The sequence below is a fragment of the Condylura cristata genome, unplaced genomic scaffold, assembly GCF_000260355.1.
Source record: "Condylura cristata isolate star-nosed mole 26May11 unplaced genomic scaffold, ConCri1.0 scaffold00003, whole genome shotgun sequence".
NCBI lineage: Eukaryota > Metazoa > Chordata > Mammalia > Eulipotyphla > Talpidae > Condylura > Condylura cristata.
The window spans coordinates 39,061,445-39,082,761 of NW_004567104.1; the positions used below are offsets into that span (position 1 = coordinate 39,061,445).

The 21,317-nt window shown below is 44.8% G+C and overlaps 1 protein-coding gene across 2 annotated transcripts in view; it reads left to right on the forward strand.

The window, feature by feature from the left end:
- Positions 1-21,317, forward strand: part of DRD3 (dopamine receptor D3) — a 34,517-nt gene that overhangs the window by 8,600 nt on the left and 4,600 nt on the right. For both annotated transcript variants that reach the window (XM_004675204.1, XM_012731741.1), the window contains exons 2-4: positions 3,156-3,268; positions 13,543-13,685; positions 19,717-19,913. In XM_004675204.1, coding sequence (XP_004675261.1) covers positions 3,156-3,268; positions 13,543-13,685; positions 19,717-19,913 — 453 coding nt within the window. The remainder of the gene's footprint in view (positions 1-3,155; positions 3,269-13,542; positions 13,686-19,716; positions 19,914-21,317) is intronic.

A 21,317-nucleotide genomic window follows, 5' to 3' on the forward strand; every position in this document is an offset into this window, starting at 1 on the left:
GAGGGGAGCAGCGGGCGGGTCAGGAGAGGTCTGCCACGCCATGTGGTCACCTCCAGGGCAGGCGGGAATCGAACTCATGCGGAAGCGGTTTTAGATTCTCAGTGCTGTGCTTTAACCCGCTGCGCCAGCAGGGAGGGCCATGAGAAAGTTTTTAATAAATGTTAGATTGCATTAACAATATTAAGATCTCATGATTGCTAGTTATTTTATTTAAGAATGCCTTACTTCTTCAACTGAAGATTCATCAAGGACAAGGCCTAAGCCACAGTTTTCAAACTGTAAAACATACCATCCTTCTAAGAACTCTTAGGAGCTTCGTAAGTACTGTCTTTATGAATGAATGAACAAATGAACACCCAGCAAGCACAGAGTCTCCTATTTTTCTAACCTCTCTTCTCTCCATTCCCCCCATGCAACATATACACACACAAACAGGCATTCATTAATTTTTTTTAAGATTTATTTATTACACATACAGTACTGGGGTACAGGCCAGAGGTGCAGGGGCAGTGAGAGGGGGAGACAGAGTGGGGAGCAGAACAGGGGAGCAACAGGCAGGACAGGAGAGGTCTGCAGCACCATGTGGATCACTTCCAGGATGGAACTCGCACTGAAGCAGCGGCCGCCAGCTTCGCAATGCTGCGCTTTAATCCTCTGTGCCACCAGGGAGGACCCCACAATTGTTTTAAAAAGTGTCTTTCCTCCAATTTAAGAAATAAATTGCACAGTAGATGTATTAAAATGAGAATTAGCATACAAAATTCAACTTCTGCAAGAAGCTTTTATAGTGGCCTGTGTACTGAGTAAAATGTCTTTAATTCTCCAGGCTCCCTTAAATCACTGTATTATAATTATACACTCCCTTTCAAAAACTATTTCTTGGATTTCCTATAAATTCATATTAGGCCATCACTTATATAGAGCTAAATAGCTAAACTAAAAGAGAGAAAGTAGATCCACAACCAAATGAACCAATGTGATGATGTCATCTCTCATTTGAGCTTTTCATCATTGCTTATTTTTACAACATTTTGTGCCTTTTCCCATCTTTTCATCATTGTTTATTTTTACAACATTTTGTGCCTTTCCCCATCTCAGAAACCTCTAGTCAGAGATTCTCGAATAGAGTCCTGCGATGACCAAATATAAGGATACAAGCAGGTGCTGAAAAGGAAATAACTCCAAAGGGAGAGAAGTTTTCAGAAGGAGAAAGGGAGAAAGCCATTCGGGACCTTGCTTTAATCCGATTAAACAAGAGCAAGCAGGAAAACGACCTGGTCTTCTAGCCAGATTCTTGGATGAGAAAAAGCAAGAGAGGAACAAGACTTCCTTAATCCCCATCGTGTGGACAGTGTCTGTTTTTCCTTGGAAGCTTCCTCAGTGGCCACTATACCTACTTTTCACTCTCCCATCCTCGTCACTAGACATTGGGCCTGCTCAATAGGGCGCTCATGACCACCACAGCCATGAACATCACAGGGCCTCACGGGCTGCTCCCTGGGCAGTGCTCCTGGGGAGCAGGTCCCACAGGCAGGGACTGGCAGATGCCCCAAGCCTCCAGGCCCAAGATAAGGGTGTGTGGACACCATTCTGGTCCAAGTAGGTAGTATAAGCATCTTCATAAATAAACTAGAAATGGGGCTCTCCTTGGTGGCACAGCATTATGAAGCTGTCTGCAGCTACTACAGCAGTTCGATCCCCCACCAGGGGAATGGCCCACATGATGCAGCAGACCTCAGCTGACCCACACCTGCTCCTCTCAGCAGTGTGCTTCAGCGAATCTGCTGTTCTGCTCCCAGCGCTATCTCTGGTGAATCCTCTCACCCTCCCACACCTCTGGCCTGAACCCAGTTCTGTATGCATAAGTAATGAAATAAATCTTTTAAAAAATAAAAAATGAACTAGAAATGCATTAAGATAAATTACTTAAATCTCTGACTTTTTATAACTGTTACTTGGATGAAGTTATGGACCTTGAGATTGTGACCTCAATCTAGATTGGGTGAGGTCAGAGGCATCCTCACTGACCCTTTGGACATTTGAGAGGACCTGCACCCCTTTCTGATGCCTGACCCAACCCTCTCCCCCACCTCTTGGTGACTGGGGCTCACATGTCAAAAGTTGGCACATTGGCACAGTCTTTTTCTAAAATTTACTTATGCATACAGAAATGGGGTACAGGCCAGAGGCACAGGGACAGTGAGAGGATTCACCAGAGACAGAGTGGGGAGCAGAACAGGCTGACCGACTAAGCACACTGCTGAGGGGATCCCCTGGGTGGGGATCAAACTCATGCTGAAGTGGCTTTAACCTCTTACTTACTGCTGTGGTTTAACCCACACTAAGGGAGGGCACAGCACAGACTTTTTTTTTTTTAATAATATAATAGTTTATTTTTACAACATTTTGTGCCTTTTCCCATCTCAGTTGTAACCCCTGTGGGCTTCCCATCACCAAATCACCCGTGGCACAGACTTATTTTGATGGGTTCTTGAGGATGTTGTTCTAGGACTCTTCCAAGCTTTGTAACCAGAAACCAGATAGATTTTTTATTTCTGAGGTAAGTTTTATGAAAAATGTGTTCCCAGCATATTTCCTGGGGGCACACTGGGCTTTCGGCTGGGTGGAGGCTTCTGGGAGTCAGTGCTGGCGCCACACACAGTCTGGCAGTCACCCACACTCTTTCACTACCAGCTGCACGTCTACGCGCATCACGTACCCAAGGCGAGCTAGACTGGTCGTCCGGGCTTCCACTAGATCAGTGATTCTCAAATCTTTGTGAGATGGGGTTGTTTATTTGAAAATGGAGATTCATGGGCTCTAGATGCAGAGATTTGACTCAGTGGGTCAAGTGAAGAGTTCTGAAGTCTACATCTCACATGTCCCCCAGGGGGCCAAACTTTGAGAAACACTGGATTAACTGCTGAGGCAGATCCTCTGGGTACTCATGTTTTAACACTCTGTAAATTGTCCTTTCTTATGAACCATATGGGTGGCCTGTTGCCCTCCTGCAGTCTGCTTGCTCTTGGTAAGGAGGATGCTCCTTTCAGGAGAGAGGGCAGAGCACTGGATGGAGCAAGGGAAGTAGGGAAGGTGGCAGGGTTGACTGGGCCCCTTACCTGCAGAAGCACTGAACCCTCCTCTCCGATGCCCAGGTGACAGGCGGAGTGTGGAATTTCAGCCGCGCTTGCTGCGATGTGTTCGTCACCATGGACGTTATGATGTGTACAGCCAGCATCCTGAACCTCTGTGCTATCAGCATCGACAGGTAGGGCCAGCTCCCCCTTCTAGACTTGGGAGAGGGAGACCCAGGCCTTTTGTGTTTTAAGGCACTGGGGTCACCACCAAGTCACTTGTCCCATTGGGACACTTTCTTTCCTCTCATTTTCTTTTAAAATATAGTTTGTGAGTAAGAAAGAAAAGCCTGAAACAGGAAAGAAGTAGCTAACCTATAACCTGCCCTAGATCTTCCTAAAGAGGATTCTGGTTGTTTTTCTATCACCCTCTGGAGATTGTGATGGAGGAGCATGTGACTCCTCTTTGGGAGAAAAAGGGAGGAGAGGTGGGCTGACATGGGTGGAAAGGATATTTTCCAGTTATTATTTTGGTTTTGATGGAGGGAGAGAAGGAAGGGGAGAAAGAGAAAGGAGAAAAGCATGAGTATTTGTGAGGGAAGAGAGAAAAGTGGGTATGAGAGAGGCAATTTTACAAAGTATGACTATCATTTATTTATTTATTCCTTCATAGAGTTTAAAGTAAACAAGCAAAGAAGGCTTCTTAAATTGCTTTATGTTTGCTGAGGTAGAGCTCTGTGATTTTTTTTCAACTCTACTCTTGTGTATGGGCCACCTGTACCATCATTTCATCCCCTCAGAGAGCATGCCTCAGAGCCACTCTGTTACCCCTCACTTTTCATCCCCTCTGCCCTTCCACCTGCCTTAAATTCGTGATGACTCCCAGGAACTAGTCCCCCCATGCACCCTGAGAAACAGTGTGTCCAGCCTGTGGCCTCTGTTGCTGGTCAAGAGCCCTCAACCTTCCTTCCAGAGTCCTTGGTCTCCTTTCTTCCATTCCATTCTGCCTCTTCTCTTTCTACATTTTATCAGTAAAATCACTCATCTACTCACTCCATAGCCCTAATATGTCATCCCAAATAAGATCTACCATTCATGGAGAACTTACCATATTGTCCTAAGGTTTTGACATGCCTTTATCACTTTATCTACACAACAGCACTTAGGTCTATTAGTATCTTCATTCCCAACTCCTTAGAGCAATTAAAGAATTTATCCAAAGTCACACAGCTAATGTGGGACACTGTCAGGATTTGGACTCAAGGTTATCTGACTTCTAGTTATAATCTTAGGTTTCAACCTAGATGGTCTCAAATCTTTTTTTTTTTTAAAGATTTATTGTATTTATTTATGCATGCATATAAGAACTGGGGTGTAGGCCAGAAGTGTGTGTTGGGGGGGTGGAGGGTGAGAGGATTCACCAGAGACAATGGGGAGCAGAACAGGCAGATCTACTGATACACACTGCTAAAGGGAGCAGCAGGTGAGAGAGAAGAGGTCTGTTGTGCCGTGTGGGTCACCTCCCTGGCCAGGGACCAAACACACACTTCAGTGTCTGGCAATAGCTTGATAGTGATGAGACTTTAACCACTAAGCCACCAGGAAGTCCAGTGGCCTCAAATCTTCAGCTTCAACCCTTGTACTTCCCCTGAGTTCCAGACCACATCACTGCAAAATGTTAAAAAAACAAGCCATCAAACTGTCAACACACCAAACCATTTGAATGCAAGGACCTCTTAATGGCATTGTGATTTTCCCAGAACCTCAAGGTTGTGGTTGACTGTACCTTCTTCTTCATGTCCCACATCTAAGCAGTCATTTTTTAGAGTCTCTATTTTTGTAACTTTTGCCCAAATTTGTCTTTATTTTTCCTTTCTTTACTCCACCTACTTATTTTAAGCTCCTATGGCCTCTCAGCTGGATTTTGCCATGATCTTCTAACTAGTCCTCCCTACCCCTCAGAATGGTTCACCCCAAACTCAAACCCAAACCTTCTCAGAACCCTTCTGTGCCTCCTTAGCCTGTGGAGTAAAAATTAAACCTACCCAAAGTGTGACCCAGTAGGGCTTCAATCTACCTTTGCTCTCTCATTTCTCCCCACTGCATGCTCCCAGGTCTACTGCACCTGCCCCATCCTCTATGACACGCTTCCAAATCTCCACAGCTTGATCCAGTCACCCCTGAACTTTCTTAGTGCTCTCTCAAGCACCTCTAGTCTATCTTTCGCTAGAGATCTTAACACAGGGCCTCTTCACTTCTCCACACTTATAAATTCACACTTAACCCAGCTTTAGCCCCCACCCCCAACAGGAACCCCAAACTTCCTTTCATGTACTGAAATGGATAACCAAAAAAGGGACCTGAAAACCCTATTCTGTAATGTCACTGTGAACCAGCCAGCCACTGTGGATGCTCTTTTGACTTTCATTGCTTCACTCTCTGACTGAGAAGGAAAATTAAAGAATGTGTCATGACATTGGAACTAATATCATGAATGTATATTTAAAAAAAAAAAGAGATTGGTTACATAACTCTGTAAATATACCGGAAAATATTGAATTGTATATTTTAAGTGGATAAATTGTGCAATATGTGAATTACATTTTGATGCAGCTGTCAAAAAGTGAAGGAGATTTTATATTTTTAGCTCTCTGGGAACAGAACTCCTTAGAAAATCTAAGGCTTTTATGTGATTTCTGGACCTTTAGTCCATTTCTTCAGGAACATATCATTTATAGGAGTAATGAACTACATCTGATTTTGTTACGTACAAAATCAGTACTAGTTCTAGTCCTTATCATGATGACTCTCTCTGCTGTGTCTATCATAGATCTTGGAACCAAAAATATTAAACTGAATTCAGTGGTCCCTGCGTGAGAGTAGCCAGTGTTTATATCACAAATATTCACTATCAAATAAACATGTGCGAATGGGAGGACAGCCTTGGACAGAGCCAGGTAAGATTTGCATAAAGGGTGTCTGGGAGAAGCTCTAGGACAGCCTCCTCCAGGCCTCGAGTTCCAGTCCTCCTCTCTGCTCTCTAGGAATGTGCCTAAACCACCCCTTGCACTCAGACACTGGGTGAACGGAGGATGAGGCTGTGTAGAGTGTGACCAGCACAAGGATGTGGGGATCAGCCAGTTATAGCCCCTTGCTTCAGCCTCCAGAGGATGCTTTTTTTGCAACTCACCAACCAGGAGAGGGTCCCCTTTGCAAATTTGTACAAGAGCACCATTTTGCTGGCAAGTAGCCTTGCTTAACTCACACATCTACTTGCATCTCTTCAGACACAACTGACATGTATATACCCTAAGTGGATCTAATACCATCCCATGTAGGAGAAGGCCAGAAGGCATAGCACTCAACTGCCTGAAACCAAAGGGAGAAGGCGCACCTGAGACCCCCATGGAGAAGGAAGCTTCTCTTCTTGCCTTGTGTTTCTGTATGAGCCAATCCTCAACAAGCCTCAAAATGGAGCCTCCTCCCTATTCTAGGAAAGAAAATAGGCCTTGGAAAAGCTGTCTCCATTATCCTGCACAGCAGTTTGCAGTACACAGCATTAAATTCTGTTCATGGGATGCCAAATCGCTGGTCAATTCATTAAAAATGCAGTTATTCATGCAGACCTTTGGTCTTCACACAATGCTAGTCACCAGTCTGACAAACTTGACCAAATGGATTCAGCATTTTTTGGTCATGAAGCCCTGGTCTCTAATAACAGGGTAGTAAGAGATAGGATAGAAAAAGAAATGATAAAAGGGGTTTTGAAAGCAAGTAATACTATTGTTATTAGATTCTTAGGCATAGCTCTGGATGCCTGGATTAATGCCTTTTTTTCTTTTTAAAAAAACAAAGTGGGTGAGCACCAGCCCCCACCCCTCTTGGCTCCTTGCCTCCACAGCAGGCCAGCCCCCTCCCACCACATCCTGGGTCAGAACTAACTCGGGAAGAGGGCTGAGAAAGTGTCAGGGAAGGAGGACACGATCAGATGCGAGTGGTGAGAATTAGAGGCCTCTGCGACGAGCCCAGGAATAATGCAACCAAATTCATTCACCAGGGAGTTCTTTAAGTGGCTCTCAAATGGCACCCATCACACAGGCAAGCCTCCGCGTCTTTGCTGAGAGCACAATAGGTACCAGATGAGTCACAGGCACCTTGGATTTTTAGTTTGCATCTAAATAAGCACTTTATATTTGCAAAGGGCTTTCCAGTCATTTGCAAAAAGCTTTCTCCTTCAACAATTCTAGGAAGGGAGTCCACAGAACTAAAGATTTATTGAGCCCCCTGTCTGACCAAATAAAAGGTGGTGAAAAGCAGCCCTCACAGAACTCAGGGGCTCATTAAACCCAGAGAAGGGGTGCAGGGGGTGTTAGACTCAGACCCTTCCATCCAGCCCTGCCTCTTTCCTCCCCACAGCAGTCTATTCTAGAGGTGCCCTCACCAGTTGCCCCCCAGGCACCACTCACTCTCCCAAGACAGGACTCAGGGAGGCTGAATTCTGTGAGGTTCCTGAAGCTTTCAATACAGTAACAGCCAGAAAGTCCCAGTCACAGCATTGGGAGTCAGAAGGGACATCTGTGCTTGCACGGGGTCCTACAGCCTTTAGACAGGTGTGGGACTGTAATCTGAATTCCTGATTCTGCCTGTCTGTCTGTAACAGTGAACAGCCTTCATTGGTGGAAGCGAGGATCGAACACTGAGGAAGGAGCTGATGTCCAAACTGACAGCCCACCTCGGTCAGTGCTATTTCTTTGGACTAAATGAGAGCCACTTCCTAAGTCTTTGATGTCCGGCCACTTCCGTGTTAAACCTTATTTGCATGCATCTGAAAGCAACTATAGAAATAGCTGCCACTTATGTTGGCCGGTACTATGTACCAGGCACACTGTCTTCCTTATCGCTAACCTTGCCACCAAGATGCTGAAGCTAGTCTGTATCAGTGTGCTTGCAAAGATCACAGGCTGGTAGGACGCGATTAAGGATTTCATCAGCCCCTTTCTATCACATCACACTGCCTTAGGCAGAGACGCTTAGTCACACCCAGGACCAGCCACACTGCCTGGCTGAAAAGCTTGACTCTACCCATCATGAACCAAGTCAGTTAACCTCTCTGTGCCTTATCTGTTTCGTGGAGATAATAGCAAAAGGGTTTTTACGAAGATAAAATGAGATAATATTTGTAAAGCACATCAGAAGTGCTATAAATGTGTCTGCTTGATAAAAAAAAATTAATGTTTCCTGATAGAAGAAGGGGGTAGACACCCATAAACTCACTGATGCAAACAATCACAGATCCCTTGGGTTAGCACAATAACATTCTTTGAGTGTTTGATAGGTATTGTGCTTAAAAAAAAAAAAACTTCAGAGAGATAATCTTATTCACTATTCGTACAGCCCTATCTGTCTGGCTGAATCGTTATCCCCATTGTATAGACAAGGAAATTGAGTCTAGAGAAGTCAAATCTCTGGCCCATAGCAACATAGTTGAATGCTGAGCTGGAATTCTGACATTAATGTCATCAGTCTGGGACTTTACAGGGTTTCTGGCCCAAAAGCTATATACTCAAGCACAAGGGGCAGAAGCCTGGCAAGGGAAGTACTGAGGATGCACACACAAGGGCCTCTGGCAGGTTGGGGGCACCTGGAACACACAGGCAGAGTCGGGGAGTGGGGTGGGGGTGGTGGTGAAGGGATGCCAGTTCAGAGGCTCTGCTAGGCTTGCTCTGTCCTCACCAGCAGTCACTGAGATTGACAGCAGACACCCAAAGCTGTCTGCGTGGGAAGCCAGGGCCTCTGCAGGGCTTCAGGGTCCTGGGGGTGAATAGCTTTCCCTCCCTCAAGCCCCACCCGCCTGGAGAGCCCCCAGGTGAGCAGTGAACTTCTCACCTTGTGGAGCTGGCAGCGTTCTTGCTGCATTATGGTGCCCTCTAATGGTTAATTCCAGAACAACCGCTATGTCTCAGTCAACACAGGCAAGCTTCCTAAGGGAAAAAGCTAGAAGCAAAGAGGGGGTGGGGGGAGGGGGGCTCGTTCATTCTAAAAGTTCCATCATGTTTAAAAAATAACAAGGAAATCGTGTGCTATAACAGTGGTAGACATTGTCTCATCTTCCACTTCTTACCCAAGTTAACAAGAATTTTTGACAGAAATTTTCCCTAATGCAGACTTTGTCAAACTTCTCTAATCATAAGATGTACTTGTTCATTAAAAATACATATTTCCAGATTCCATTTCAAAAACGCTTAATCAAAATATCCGGGAGTATAGACTGTGAATAAGTCTCTTAACAGAAGCCTCAGGCAACTGACAGAATCAAGTTAACTGGAGAAACTCCATTTTGGTTATTGACTATGCTCTCAGAGTCCAAGCCATCCTCCAGTACCACCCTCCCTGAGGAAGTGCTCCTGCCCACATGGTCTCAGAGACAGCCAGGGTCTGGAGAGGGGGTGGGGCTCCCATGAGAGACACAGATGGGGTGGGGGTGACATGGACAACTGGCTCTGTCACCACAACTTGTGGGGTCCACCTCTGGATCTCTGATTATAAGAGTCACTCCTTCATAAGAGCCACTCACTGAATCAAAGAGTTTCTGATTGTAACGCGTTTTAGGAAAGTATACACTCCCAGTGCTGACGTAGGAGCCAGCTCTTCAGACCTAGTGAGACCTGATTAGCAAGACTTTAGTAATTTTTTGAACCAGTTATCAAACCTTTGGTGGTAGCGTGGAATGGGCAGTAATGGGAATGTTGGCACAATAAAAATGTGGTTTCTCACCTCAAAGAGCCAGTAGATAGCACTTAGCAGCACACCACTAAATACATGGGATGATCAGTCTCTTGTTTCTGAAAGGACAGTATTAAATGAAAGAACTGGTCCCAACTGCATAGGGAGAAGGGTTATACCTTTTCCATTGACCCTCAATAGCTATTTAGCCACATGAGCTGCAGGGAGCAAGAATTGCCTCCCCTCCAAGGTGCCCTGATTGACAGAGTTGACTGGAAGCCCCAGTCTACAGCTCCCATAGAGTCCAAAGCCCGATGTGGAGTGAGATGCCTGGAAGGATGCCAGGGACTAGGTGACCTGCTCCCTTATCGCCAAGTTAGGGATTTGTGGGAGGATTTGCAGTATATATACATTACCAGAAAGGAACTGGGTTGTCAAGGGCCTCTCTAGGGGTGGATGGTGGAATCTTAATGTCTATGGTACCAAGGTCAAGTATTGAAGTCTGCCTCTGTCTCAGCTCTCAGAGCTAACTTGAAGCTGCTTTTTGGGGAATACAAATGGTAACACATGAACTCTAAGGTAAGATGCAACAGAAGCAGAGGTTCAGGAAGGACTAGACATGGAGAAGGAACATCAGGCAGCACTGCCCCACCCTCTGATCCCAGAGTCTGTCCTTCCTTCCTCAGTTCCAAGCCTTAAGCTACACAAGAGGTGCTAAGGAAGCTCCTGCTCTGCATCTGGCCTCTATGTTCCCCAAACACAGAGAAACCAGAGAAAAACTGAGGCTCATAAAACCAGCTCTATACATGAGATCCCTTGAGCCTGGTAAGAATGGAAATTGTCCTTTCCTGGGAAAGGAGATCTTCAGGGTTCATGACACACTTCATCAAGTTTCCTACTCCTTGTTTTGTGCAAGGACCTCTGAGAAATACAAAAGCTTTAAGATAATTGGAGCAATTAAGTAAACTACATCACTTGGGGCTTGTCTCTCTTCAGGATAGCTTAAGACAACTGCACCAGAGAGAGATGTGAGGTATTGACTCAGGAGGGTTAGGTGTTGCAAGTTAGTGGCCTCTGTTCAGTGGAGACTGGGAAGGTTGCTGGAGAGCTAACATGGACTTTCATGGAGGGCAAGATTGAGCTCTAGAGGAGAAGGGGTAAAGGATTGAGCCGAGATACAGTCTCCGATATGGTCTGCCCTGTCCTACCACCAGGTCAGGTTTGCTGGAGTCATGAGTGTCACGGGCCAGACAGGGGTTAGGTTAGCAAGGCACACTGAGATCATGTGTGGGAAGGTTCAGTTTGACAAGGCAGGGCAGTTGGGAGGTGGAGAACTAGATTCATGACGATATATTTGTTGTCTTGCTTTATAACAAATTATCACAAATTCAGTTGACAAAACTGTATCCATTTCTTACTTCATCCTTTCTGAGATCAGGAGTCTGTGCACAGCTTATAGGTAGGTTCTCTGCTTAGGCGCTTGCAAGGTGTAAGCTGGGTTGCACCCTCAATTAGAACTTGGAATTGGCTTCCAAACTCATTCATGTTGCCTGCAGAAATGAGTTCCTCATAGCTACAGGACTCTGATCCCCACTTGATCGGTGGCTGCCAGCAGGATGTTGTCCCCAGCTCCTACAGCCTTTGCCATTCACTGACAAGTCATCTTTTCCAAAACATGGCAATCACTTCCTTCAGTCAGCAAAATAGGTTCCCATGCTTTGAACCGCTCTGAATTACCTAGTCCCTTTTAAGAGTTTAATTACTTCAGACACACCCTGACTAATTTTCCCTTTGATTAAATCAAAGCCAATTGATTAGTAAACTAATCACAGGGCTATTTTGTCATATTCATGGATTCATCCTATATTTAGTGGGAGAGGAATATATAAAGCAGAAATCTTGGTGGCCATCTTCCAGTACTGCCTATCTCAGTCAGCTTTCAACCAGGTGAGGGAAGGGTGACAAGATGGCATTTATTGTTTTTGGAGCCTGACAGCAGGAGTCCAGTCAGGAGGCCATGGCCATCACAGAAAGCAAGCGGTAGGAGACAGAGGTGTGGATGAACAGGGGACGACATAATGTATATATTGACAGGATCTGCCATCTTTCTGCTTAAAATGCTATTCTTCCTTACCTCCTAGCTACATTCCTTTAAACCCACTCATTTCCCTGCCCACTTTGTTGATTTGCCTCTTCTTTACAGCCTCTCTCACTCTCTAACATATCGCCTAGCTTTTTTGTTGTTGTTATACTCTTCACTTTTTATTATTTTTTGTCTACCCATTCCACTCAATTCCAAGTTAAATAAGACAAGGAAAACATCCCATTCATACATCTCTATCTGTCCAGCATAATAGCTAATGCCTTGATCAATATTAAATCAATAAAAGATGTGGAAGGGTCTAGAATGAATCAAAAGAGCTGAGAATTGAGTATAGATGTCTTGAAGAAAGGAAAGAAGTGGAACCAGATATAGAGTGTTAGGGGGTGTATTTCAGGTTACTAGACCTTGAAAGGACTGTGGAACAATTGTACAGGTAAGTCAAATAAACAACTGCCAATGTGTGGTAAGGAAGGGCCACAGAAAAGACAACAATGTCTGCCAGGTGAAAACTGTGCCTGATGATATGAAAATATGCCCTATAAAGTGGGATTTTTTATTCCCCAGAGTTTATATATGATAACCTACTCCCTAAAGTGATGATATCAAACAGTAGGAGAAATAGGTTGTGAGTAGGCAGTGAGGGTGAAGATCTCATATCCATGTAAAAGAGACCCCAAAAGTTCCATTGTCCTCCACCATATGGGAATCCAGTGAGAAAACAGCCATCAAGGAAGTGGACTCTCCAAATACTGAATCTGCTGGAACCTTGATCTTGGACTTCCCAACATTCCACACTGTTACAATGGTATTTTTTTTTAAAAGATTTATTTATTTATGCTTACAGACTGGGGTACAGGCCAGAGGTGTGGTGGGTAAGAGGATTCACCAGAGACAGAGTGGGGAGCAGAACAGGCAGACTGACAAAGTACACTGCTGAGGGGAGCAGCAGTGGGTCAGGAGAGGTCTGAGGCGCCATGTGGGTCACCTCCAGGGCTGGGCATGGAACTTGCACTGAGTGTGGCTGTGGCTCGCTTGCAGTGTTGCATCCCAGCCTGCCACACCACCCCGGAGGGCCAGTTTATGGTATTTTTTAATAGAGCAGACTAAGAAAACTAAGATAGCATGAGACCTGGATTTTAAAATAAGCCTTTATTGGCTATTACTCATCTCTATTCTCAAAATCTCTGCTACTTGGAATAGTTGTCCCGATGACAGTTAGAATTTACTTTAGGAACGAAAAGGGGTAAACAGCCTCCTTGGGTAAACCTTGATCATACCTGAAAGGCTGTGGGAAACTGTCAAGGTGCACAGGACCAGCACCCACAGTCACCAAGGCTAAACCCAAAGCTCAGCTCCACAGGCCATCAATCAGTACAGGCCCCAGGCCCAGTGTTGCTCTACTAACTTTCCCCCGCCATCACCGCCCCACACCTGTCTGCTCACCTCCTTCCACGTGTTCATCTATCTTATCTCAGGTTTTCTACTGCTTTCTTCTTTCCTTTCCAACATTCTCCAACCAGGTTATTTGGCTCCTACCACATACAAAAACCTGATTATTTCTCTAATACCTGGCTATAGTGTGTTTGCCTCTGGACAGTTCCTCCATCCCTTCCATCACGGCTGCTCCCCTTCCTTTGACAGGTACATGGCGGTGGTGATGCCGGTGCACTACCAGCATGGCACAGGGCAGAGCTCCTGTCGGCGCGTGGCCTTCATGATTACAGCCGTCTGGGTGCTGGCCTTTGCTGTGTCTTGCCCTCTCCTCTTTGGCTTCAACACTACAGGTAACAATGACGATGCAAGCTCCAACACGGGGTGATTCACGGCCCACCTGAGTGGGAGGCAGGGTGCTCAGTCCTGAGACTTCCCAGCCTTTGTCAGCACAGTCAGACGAGGAGGCCATTAACTGCCAAGCTCTGCCCCTTGTTGATATACACAAATATAAAGCAAAATCTCATCAAGTCAATGGCACAGGGTAAAGTTCTGTCTCAAGTAGTCTGGCTTAGCTCTGTTTTGTAAGAAATGTCACTGTTTGCATTTGAAGAAATGCACCAGTGAAAAAATAAACAGCTATTTTAACTCAGTGAGGTTTGCTAATGAAAAGATGACAATTCCTAACGGACTTGCAATGCAGGAAACATATCATCAGAGCCCTCAAGTAAGATCTTCAGTTTTTACCTTTTCACTCACCAAGTATCTTTCTGGCATTTAGAAACTAGTATAGATACCTAAGTTATTGGTAGACGTATTTCTATCTTTATAAGATAGAAAAATTCTGGCTATGATGGTATCCACAAGATGCAGCTTCAATTGGCTGTATATTTGCTTAGAAAGTTTTCAACAGGATTTTTTACATATGCCTCTTGCAAATAAGTCCAGCCACTTCATCAAATGTTACATTTCTTTTTTTCTTTTTAACTACATCACACATTACTGTATGTATCAGACATCTTTACTTATTACCTTCAGAACTGTAAGAAAACCATGTTTGTCTTTACATGGGATTCAGGGGATTTTTCAAAAGCAAAATTTCAACTCTGTATAGTAATTCCTTCCCTCTCTGACTTTAGAATCTTACCCGACTAATCATATAATTTCACTCTCCCTCCTTCACCGAGCTGTTTTTTTTTTCTCTTACAATTAAGTGAGGGTTACATTGGGATAACATGCACAGACATGCCAACCACATCTCATTTGCTCAAGATCAGGTTTGTTTCTCTGACACAGTAAAGTCAGAGTTGACAAGTTATTCAGAAAAAAAACTTCCTGGTTAACTTGGGGTGCTCCTAAAACATGATGTCATCGCATTACTCTTTCCCATTGACTACTCTGTGACTTGCAGTGAGTGACACTTTCTACACACACATGCATGTTCAGTCATACGCACACACCCCAAAGCAACATTCTCTAAATGACTACAGACTGACTCTGGCACTACAATACCATTTGTGACGAATGAATGCACTTTTTGGTTTAATCTGCTAACTAAGCCACCAGTCCTCAACCCCAGTTCCATATGAAAAGGTATTTTAAGTTCAAATTTCTAGTGTGGGGCAAGCAATGCTGCTGCTAAACCAATGCATCAGTTACCCTCCACGAGCAGCAAATCCCCCCAGCCTTTGCTGGGCTGAGCGGTCGCCTTACTCATCTTTGGAGGCTGGCAGAGGCGGTCTTACTCACTGTCATATAGACACGCACACACACACCCTTTGGTAATAGTTGAAACAGTCTCAAAATCTGACATTAGACAGAATTCCCAGTTCATGTCAACATCCAAAGTGAGGAAGAATGATGAGCTAATTGCAGTGTTATTGCCATCAGTAAGATCAGTATTGTTCCAGAAACACACCTCAGAAAAACCTTTCCAAACAAAAAGAGTTTCAAATATAGAACGGAGAGGGCAAAAAAAAAAAAAAGGCCCATAGTTTAGGATGTACACTTTCTCTTTTCATTTTATTAACTAGACTATAGTAAACCTTTTGTTCATGTATTGTGCCAATGTGCCAAACTCACTGTGTGAACCCGATCAATCTCAGCTGATGTTTTTGTTGCTGTTTTGTTATAATCAGCTAATGTGTGTTAAAAAGGTTCCTGTGTCTTAAGATTTAGTTATGCACCTGTCCCTGGGAAACTTAGATCGTGGTAGTTCTGCTAAAGTCAGAGCCCAGCCCGGTCCGAGGCTCAATTCAGTGAGCAGAACTCAAGGTGGGCAAGCCCAGCCATCCCTCTCTGTCTCAGTTTGACCTTCAGCATGCAGCTTCGTCACTGAGACAGACATAGACAGCCACTCTCCGTCAGTGTGGAAATAGCCAAGTTGACTTAAAAGCCCAGTGTACAATTTCCCTCAGTGATTTTTTTTTCTACTTCTTCTGTGTAAAGGAGAGGTGGACCAGACAGGAGACAATCAATGATTCTTGATTTTGGAAATGACTGGGCTTTCACCAAGAAGTACACTCAAAAACGACTTTCTGGTACAGTTCTTTTAATGAAATGGGCTGCCACATGGGATTATGAATTGTTGAAGAACATAAGGTGGAGGAAAGTTGAACATCCGTGTCTTTCAACTCAGAGTCACTCTGATTGTCTGAGAAAATGGGCAACAAGCATTTCTGGGCATGCAGGAAGGGCAGAATTCCAAGGTTGACCCAAGGAAAGTTCCGAGGGCCCACTGGGATGGCCCCATTCCTAGCAAGAGGCCTAGCCAGATACCACCTCATCAGCAGCCCCAGATGGCACTGGAGCACATAGTGTATGTGAGAGGAAATACCCTCGCGATGTTCGCGATGTTCCAGTGAGCAGCCCAAGCATTCATGTCACTGACAAGGAAAATAACCTGCACTTCAATTGCTACTAAATTAGAAAGCTATTTTGTTAAGGAAAAAAAATTAGAATGAATAAGCAATCAAGGTGTAAGAAATTTTCAAGGGAGGAAAAACTTAAAGAAAATATTATCCGATGTCTAAATTATCCTCTTACAAAGGGAAAACAGAGGCAAGCTGTCTAAATTCTAGCAAGAGAACAGCTCATCTCGCTTTGAGAATGCTGATGCTGGGGAAGGGGAGGGAGCTTGGTTGAAAATTACAAAGTTAAAAGAATAACAGTTTCATCCTAAAATCAGACTCAACAGGCTCTCTTGTCATTGGGGAAAGGTTGAGGACAAATCTTTCAACAAGCTTGAAGTTCATGAATCCCTCAAATCCAACTGCTTTTGGCCTTGCGGGGCACACCACATGGGGCTTCTGATGAGAGTAAGCCCATGCCAGCCTCTTTGACCTCTTCGTAGAACTACTTCTGTCCCCAGCACCTGGCCTTGAACATGTAGGGCTCCCTAGGTCTGTTGATGAGGGGCTGAGTCCTCATGGTGCTTTCCTCCTTCAAGGCTGGTATTAGTGCTGATAAACATGCCCGTGACAGAGCATGACTCACTTCCAGACCTTCCCCATTAAGCCAGTGACTGCTCAGTGCTTATATAAAATGCTTGACCGTCCATTTCGCTCATTTTTCCATCATCCATGTGTTCATTTAATAACTATTTTCTGACAACACAGTTTTGGCTAAGTAATTAAGACAAGGCACCTCAGTTCTTCCTGGAGGCTGAGGCTGGTGTGGGGGTGGGGTTGGAAGGGCTCATACCCTCTCCGCTTCCTTAGGAGTCAGCAGAGAGAAACTTTCTGAAGAGCCTTGATCTTGATCTAAGGAAAGTCAGCAGTTTACTTTTAGGGGGAGGGAATAAAAGCTGTGGGCCTTCATAGATCAATGATCCTGAAAGAGCTGCGTGCTCTCTCTGCATTCTCATATTTAAGTTTTCAAGATTTTCAATGGAAAAATAAAGATTTGCGCATGCTGAAGCATATGGCGTCCATATGTATTGGCACTGGAGGTCTCCCTTCTCTTAGATGGCTAGTCCCCTTCTCCCTCCAAGAAGCAAACACCCATATCCTTGAAAGACAATGCTTGAAACAAGGACACACACACATCCATTTTTATACAAACTGAAACCACTTGGTACTTCGGCACTAAGTTTTTGAAAGTTGTAGGTAATATATACAATCTTGAGCAGACTCCTACTCCCTAGAGGAGTGGGGGACAAGGAGGAGGTGTAGCTGAAGGGACAGATGGGGACTATCCAGCACCCCAAGGATGGCAGCAAGATGAGTAGTGGGGAAGGTGCCTGCCACCCCTGTAGCTCCCTTCTCACTAGGAAACTGTACTGGGGTGCTCCTCAGCTCTGTAGCCATGCAAATCATGGCCTGACACTGGCAACAGGGGAGCTGATTTCAAGGGTGGTGCAAGCACCGCCAAAGTAAGTCCATGTAGATTATGAAAGAATCTCCGTGTAGATTCTGTGTAGATCCCGCCCATCCCGCCACCCTACCTGACCCGCAGTACACCTGCCCAGAGGGCCAGGCTGGGCCCATCTGGTAGCTCTGCTTAAAATTCTATGAACTATTTCCTAAAAGAGGCTGCCACAGGCTTTGGCGAGGTGATACACTTTTATCTTCCATCCAGGGCAATTAGAGAATTTGGAGTGAAATTATAGATTCAGCTGCATTAAAGTGCATCTCTAAGCACTGAGCACACTATTCTATTGTCCTTTTAATTCTTAGCTGTAGTTCCCTCCTCTTCCTATAAGTCTCTCCCCAAATTCCCATTCCAAATGTTACCATTCCTTTTCAGTTCAGAAAGCTCAGAGAGAGTAAGAAATGACTGCTAAGAGCAAATGAATAATAAAAATAAAAGTAGCTATTTATTGTCATTAATTCTCAAACTGCTCTATGAGGCAGTATTTTTGTTTTTCTTTTGCAGATAATGAAACTGAGGTTTGACATGGTTAAGTAATGTATCCGTGACCACAGTTAATAAATAGCAGGTCTGGCTCTCATGCCCCTGCCCTCTGCCTGCCTTAGAAGACTAAGAACACATCTAAGGGGCCCATGTGGCTGATGTTCCCTCCCCACCAGCTCACACCTGAGGCTGCCTCTTCTGAGGCCAGGCTCTGGGTTGGAGAATCTCCAACCCTTTATGAAGATTGGCCAGATGTACCAGCAGCTGTTTCTGACAGTGCCAGACAAAGCACAAATGTGCCATGTCTCAGTTAGAGGGTGGTGGAGAGTCAGAATCACAGAAAGAACATGGAGGGAGCCTGGGGCAGGAGGTGGGAGTATGAGAGCGAAGCAGCTGAAAGAATGTGTCCTGGCTCTTGTCTTTCATGCTGTGCAAACTTGGGAAACTTGCTAAATGTCTCTGAGACTTCGTCTGCTCATCATCTAAGAAGAGACAGTAAGACTCCCTGCCTCACATAATGCTGCCATTGCGATAAAGACCTTGGCACATCACCGGGAAGCTATTGTGATATTAGTTTCCTTTCCTTTTCTCTTCCACAATGGGGCAAGTTCTTGGCCTTCTGGCACTTTGGTGGCATCTCAGTGTCTGCTAGATAAGAAGGCAAAGCTAGGAACTTCCCAGAGGAGGAGTGACAGCATTTCAGGACCTGAAGCAGGATAAGAATACTCCTCAATTCATGTTGTTCATGGTGACAGCATCCTTACTTGCTCTCTACTCCTCTCACCTTTAACCAATGCTGAAAAATCAAATGCTTGCTTCCTATTCAGTTGCCACCTTTCCTGCATTCAGATTGGAGAACTGACATTCTCAGCAAAGAAGCCTTCTTTTTTCATTGCATTCAATAATCCTTTAATGCATCCCCAGCAGCAGACCGTTTTCTGGGGACTGCATGCCTCCAGGAGCCCATATCCTGTTGCTCTGCTGCCCCACCCCCACCCCCAGTCTCGCTGGTCACATTTCTCGATGACACTTAGCACAGTGTGTGGATTTTTCTATCTAGACTGTGAGATCCCTCAAGGGCAGACACAGATCTTATTCATCCTGCAGTCCCAGTATAGAGCTATATCTGACATGTAATCATTGGTAACTTTTGTTAAGTGAACCATGAGTGATACAAAGATGAATTAAACCTCCTACCCTCAGTGAGCTGATGAGGTAGGTGTGTGAGACTGTCTCTTCCATCCACACAACTTAGCAATCAGCCATGTGGGCTAACAATGGAGGTAAGTAAAGGGTAATGGGGCAAGAGTTGCTTCTGACTAACAAACTCAAGGAAGCCTCTATAGATGAGGCAGCACATCCTATGTGAACTAGGGTAGGGGTGGGGGGATGCGGAAGCCCTGCTTCTCAAAGTTCTGTGTCGATCAGATGGTGGAGACACCACATGGATGCAGAGTCATAGTCTGTTCTTCCCTCTGAGGTGTGGTACTTGGCAAACTGCTTTGCTTTCTCCTCTACTATCTCTCACAGGGGACCCCCACGTCTGCTCCATCTCCAACCCTGATTTTGTCATCTACTCTTCAGTAGTGTCCTTCTACCTGCCCTTTGGAGTGACTGTCCTCGTCTATGCCAGGATCTACGTGGTGTTGAGACAGAGGAGACGAAAGCGGTTCCTCACTCGGCAGAACAGTCAGTGCTTCAGTGTCAGGCCTGGTTTCCCCCAACAAGTAAGCACCCTTGAGGGACAGAGGGAAGACAACCCCCAATCCTGGGGCTGCCCAGCTTGTGTCCAGCTGTGTATGCCTAGCTTCCTTGGCACATAGCCTCTGCACACACCTTCTAATCTCCTGGTATTGATAGCATTGCAGGTAGAAAAGTGCATTGAGCATCTTTCTTAAAGTCCACATTACTTGGGAAGATGATAGAATCATTTCTGGGCTTCTTCTACTTCCCTTCAAAGTCTTCCCTATTCTCCAATGGCCAGCAGTTCACGTGTAACACAGGGTTTGAGGTTTGGTATGGCAACTGTACCATCCATCACTGATGGGTCCCCAGGGCTGACTTCTGGACAGACCATTCATATAAGCAATCACTGGGTCTGTGAAACCATGTTCCCTTATCAGATCTGCCTCTGTGTGGCAGTTCTGTGTCCAGGTAATGGGTAGGATGTTGATGGTGTCTTTTACTAGGTCTTTCTAGGCTCTGAAAATGAAGGTTGTTGCTTCAACACTTACCGTCCAATTGCTTGGGCTATAAATTCTACTTATCCCAGTGCCTGGGGTTGAAGCATGAATAGATGTTTCAATCACTTGCAATCTCTTAGGAAAGGGAAGCAGGAATAGCAAACCCCTCTGCTTTCATGGACTTTAGAATCTAGACAAGCAAATAAAGTACACTTCCACCCAAAGTTAATAACATTCCAAAATGGAATGGGAAGTTGTCAAGTGTGAGATGAAGACAATGAAGCACCTAAATAGTAAGTGCTTTGAAGGTTATGAGAAAGGAGAGGCCCATATACTCAGGGAAGGACATAGAGTCAGAATTGAATCTGATCTTGGATATTATGTCAACCCACAATGACCTGAATGAAGGTAGACTCTCAAAGTGGAAGTCCCAAGGCTTGGGTAGAATAAGAGTGTTGGTACCCATAAAATAGAAGCTCAGCATTCAGCACCCAAGGATAGGAGGATAAGAATATACATACATACATACACACACACACACACACACACACACACATATATATACATACATATACATAATATATATGTATATATATATATATATATATATATATATATAAAGCATTTTCCTCTAAGGGTACAACTATGCAGAGCTAAACCACAGTTTCTCCTTCAACCCACCCTAGTCTTCCTGTCTGAGGCTGCATCCCATTCGGCAATTTTCAATAAGGGCCAGATTTCCATCAGATGCCACAGGGAAAATGGTAAGTAAGCCATGCTTTTGATTGTAAGAAAAGAATAAGTGAACTTTTCTCAAGAAAGTCTCTGGCTTAACATGATTCCACTTCCCTCTCAAAATGCAATGTAGCCCCAATCCCATACTTGTATGTATAAATCTGAGGTCTTGCCTGATTTGAGCATTAGAATAGAAATCATCAAATGATATTC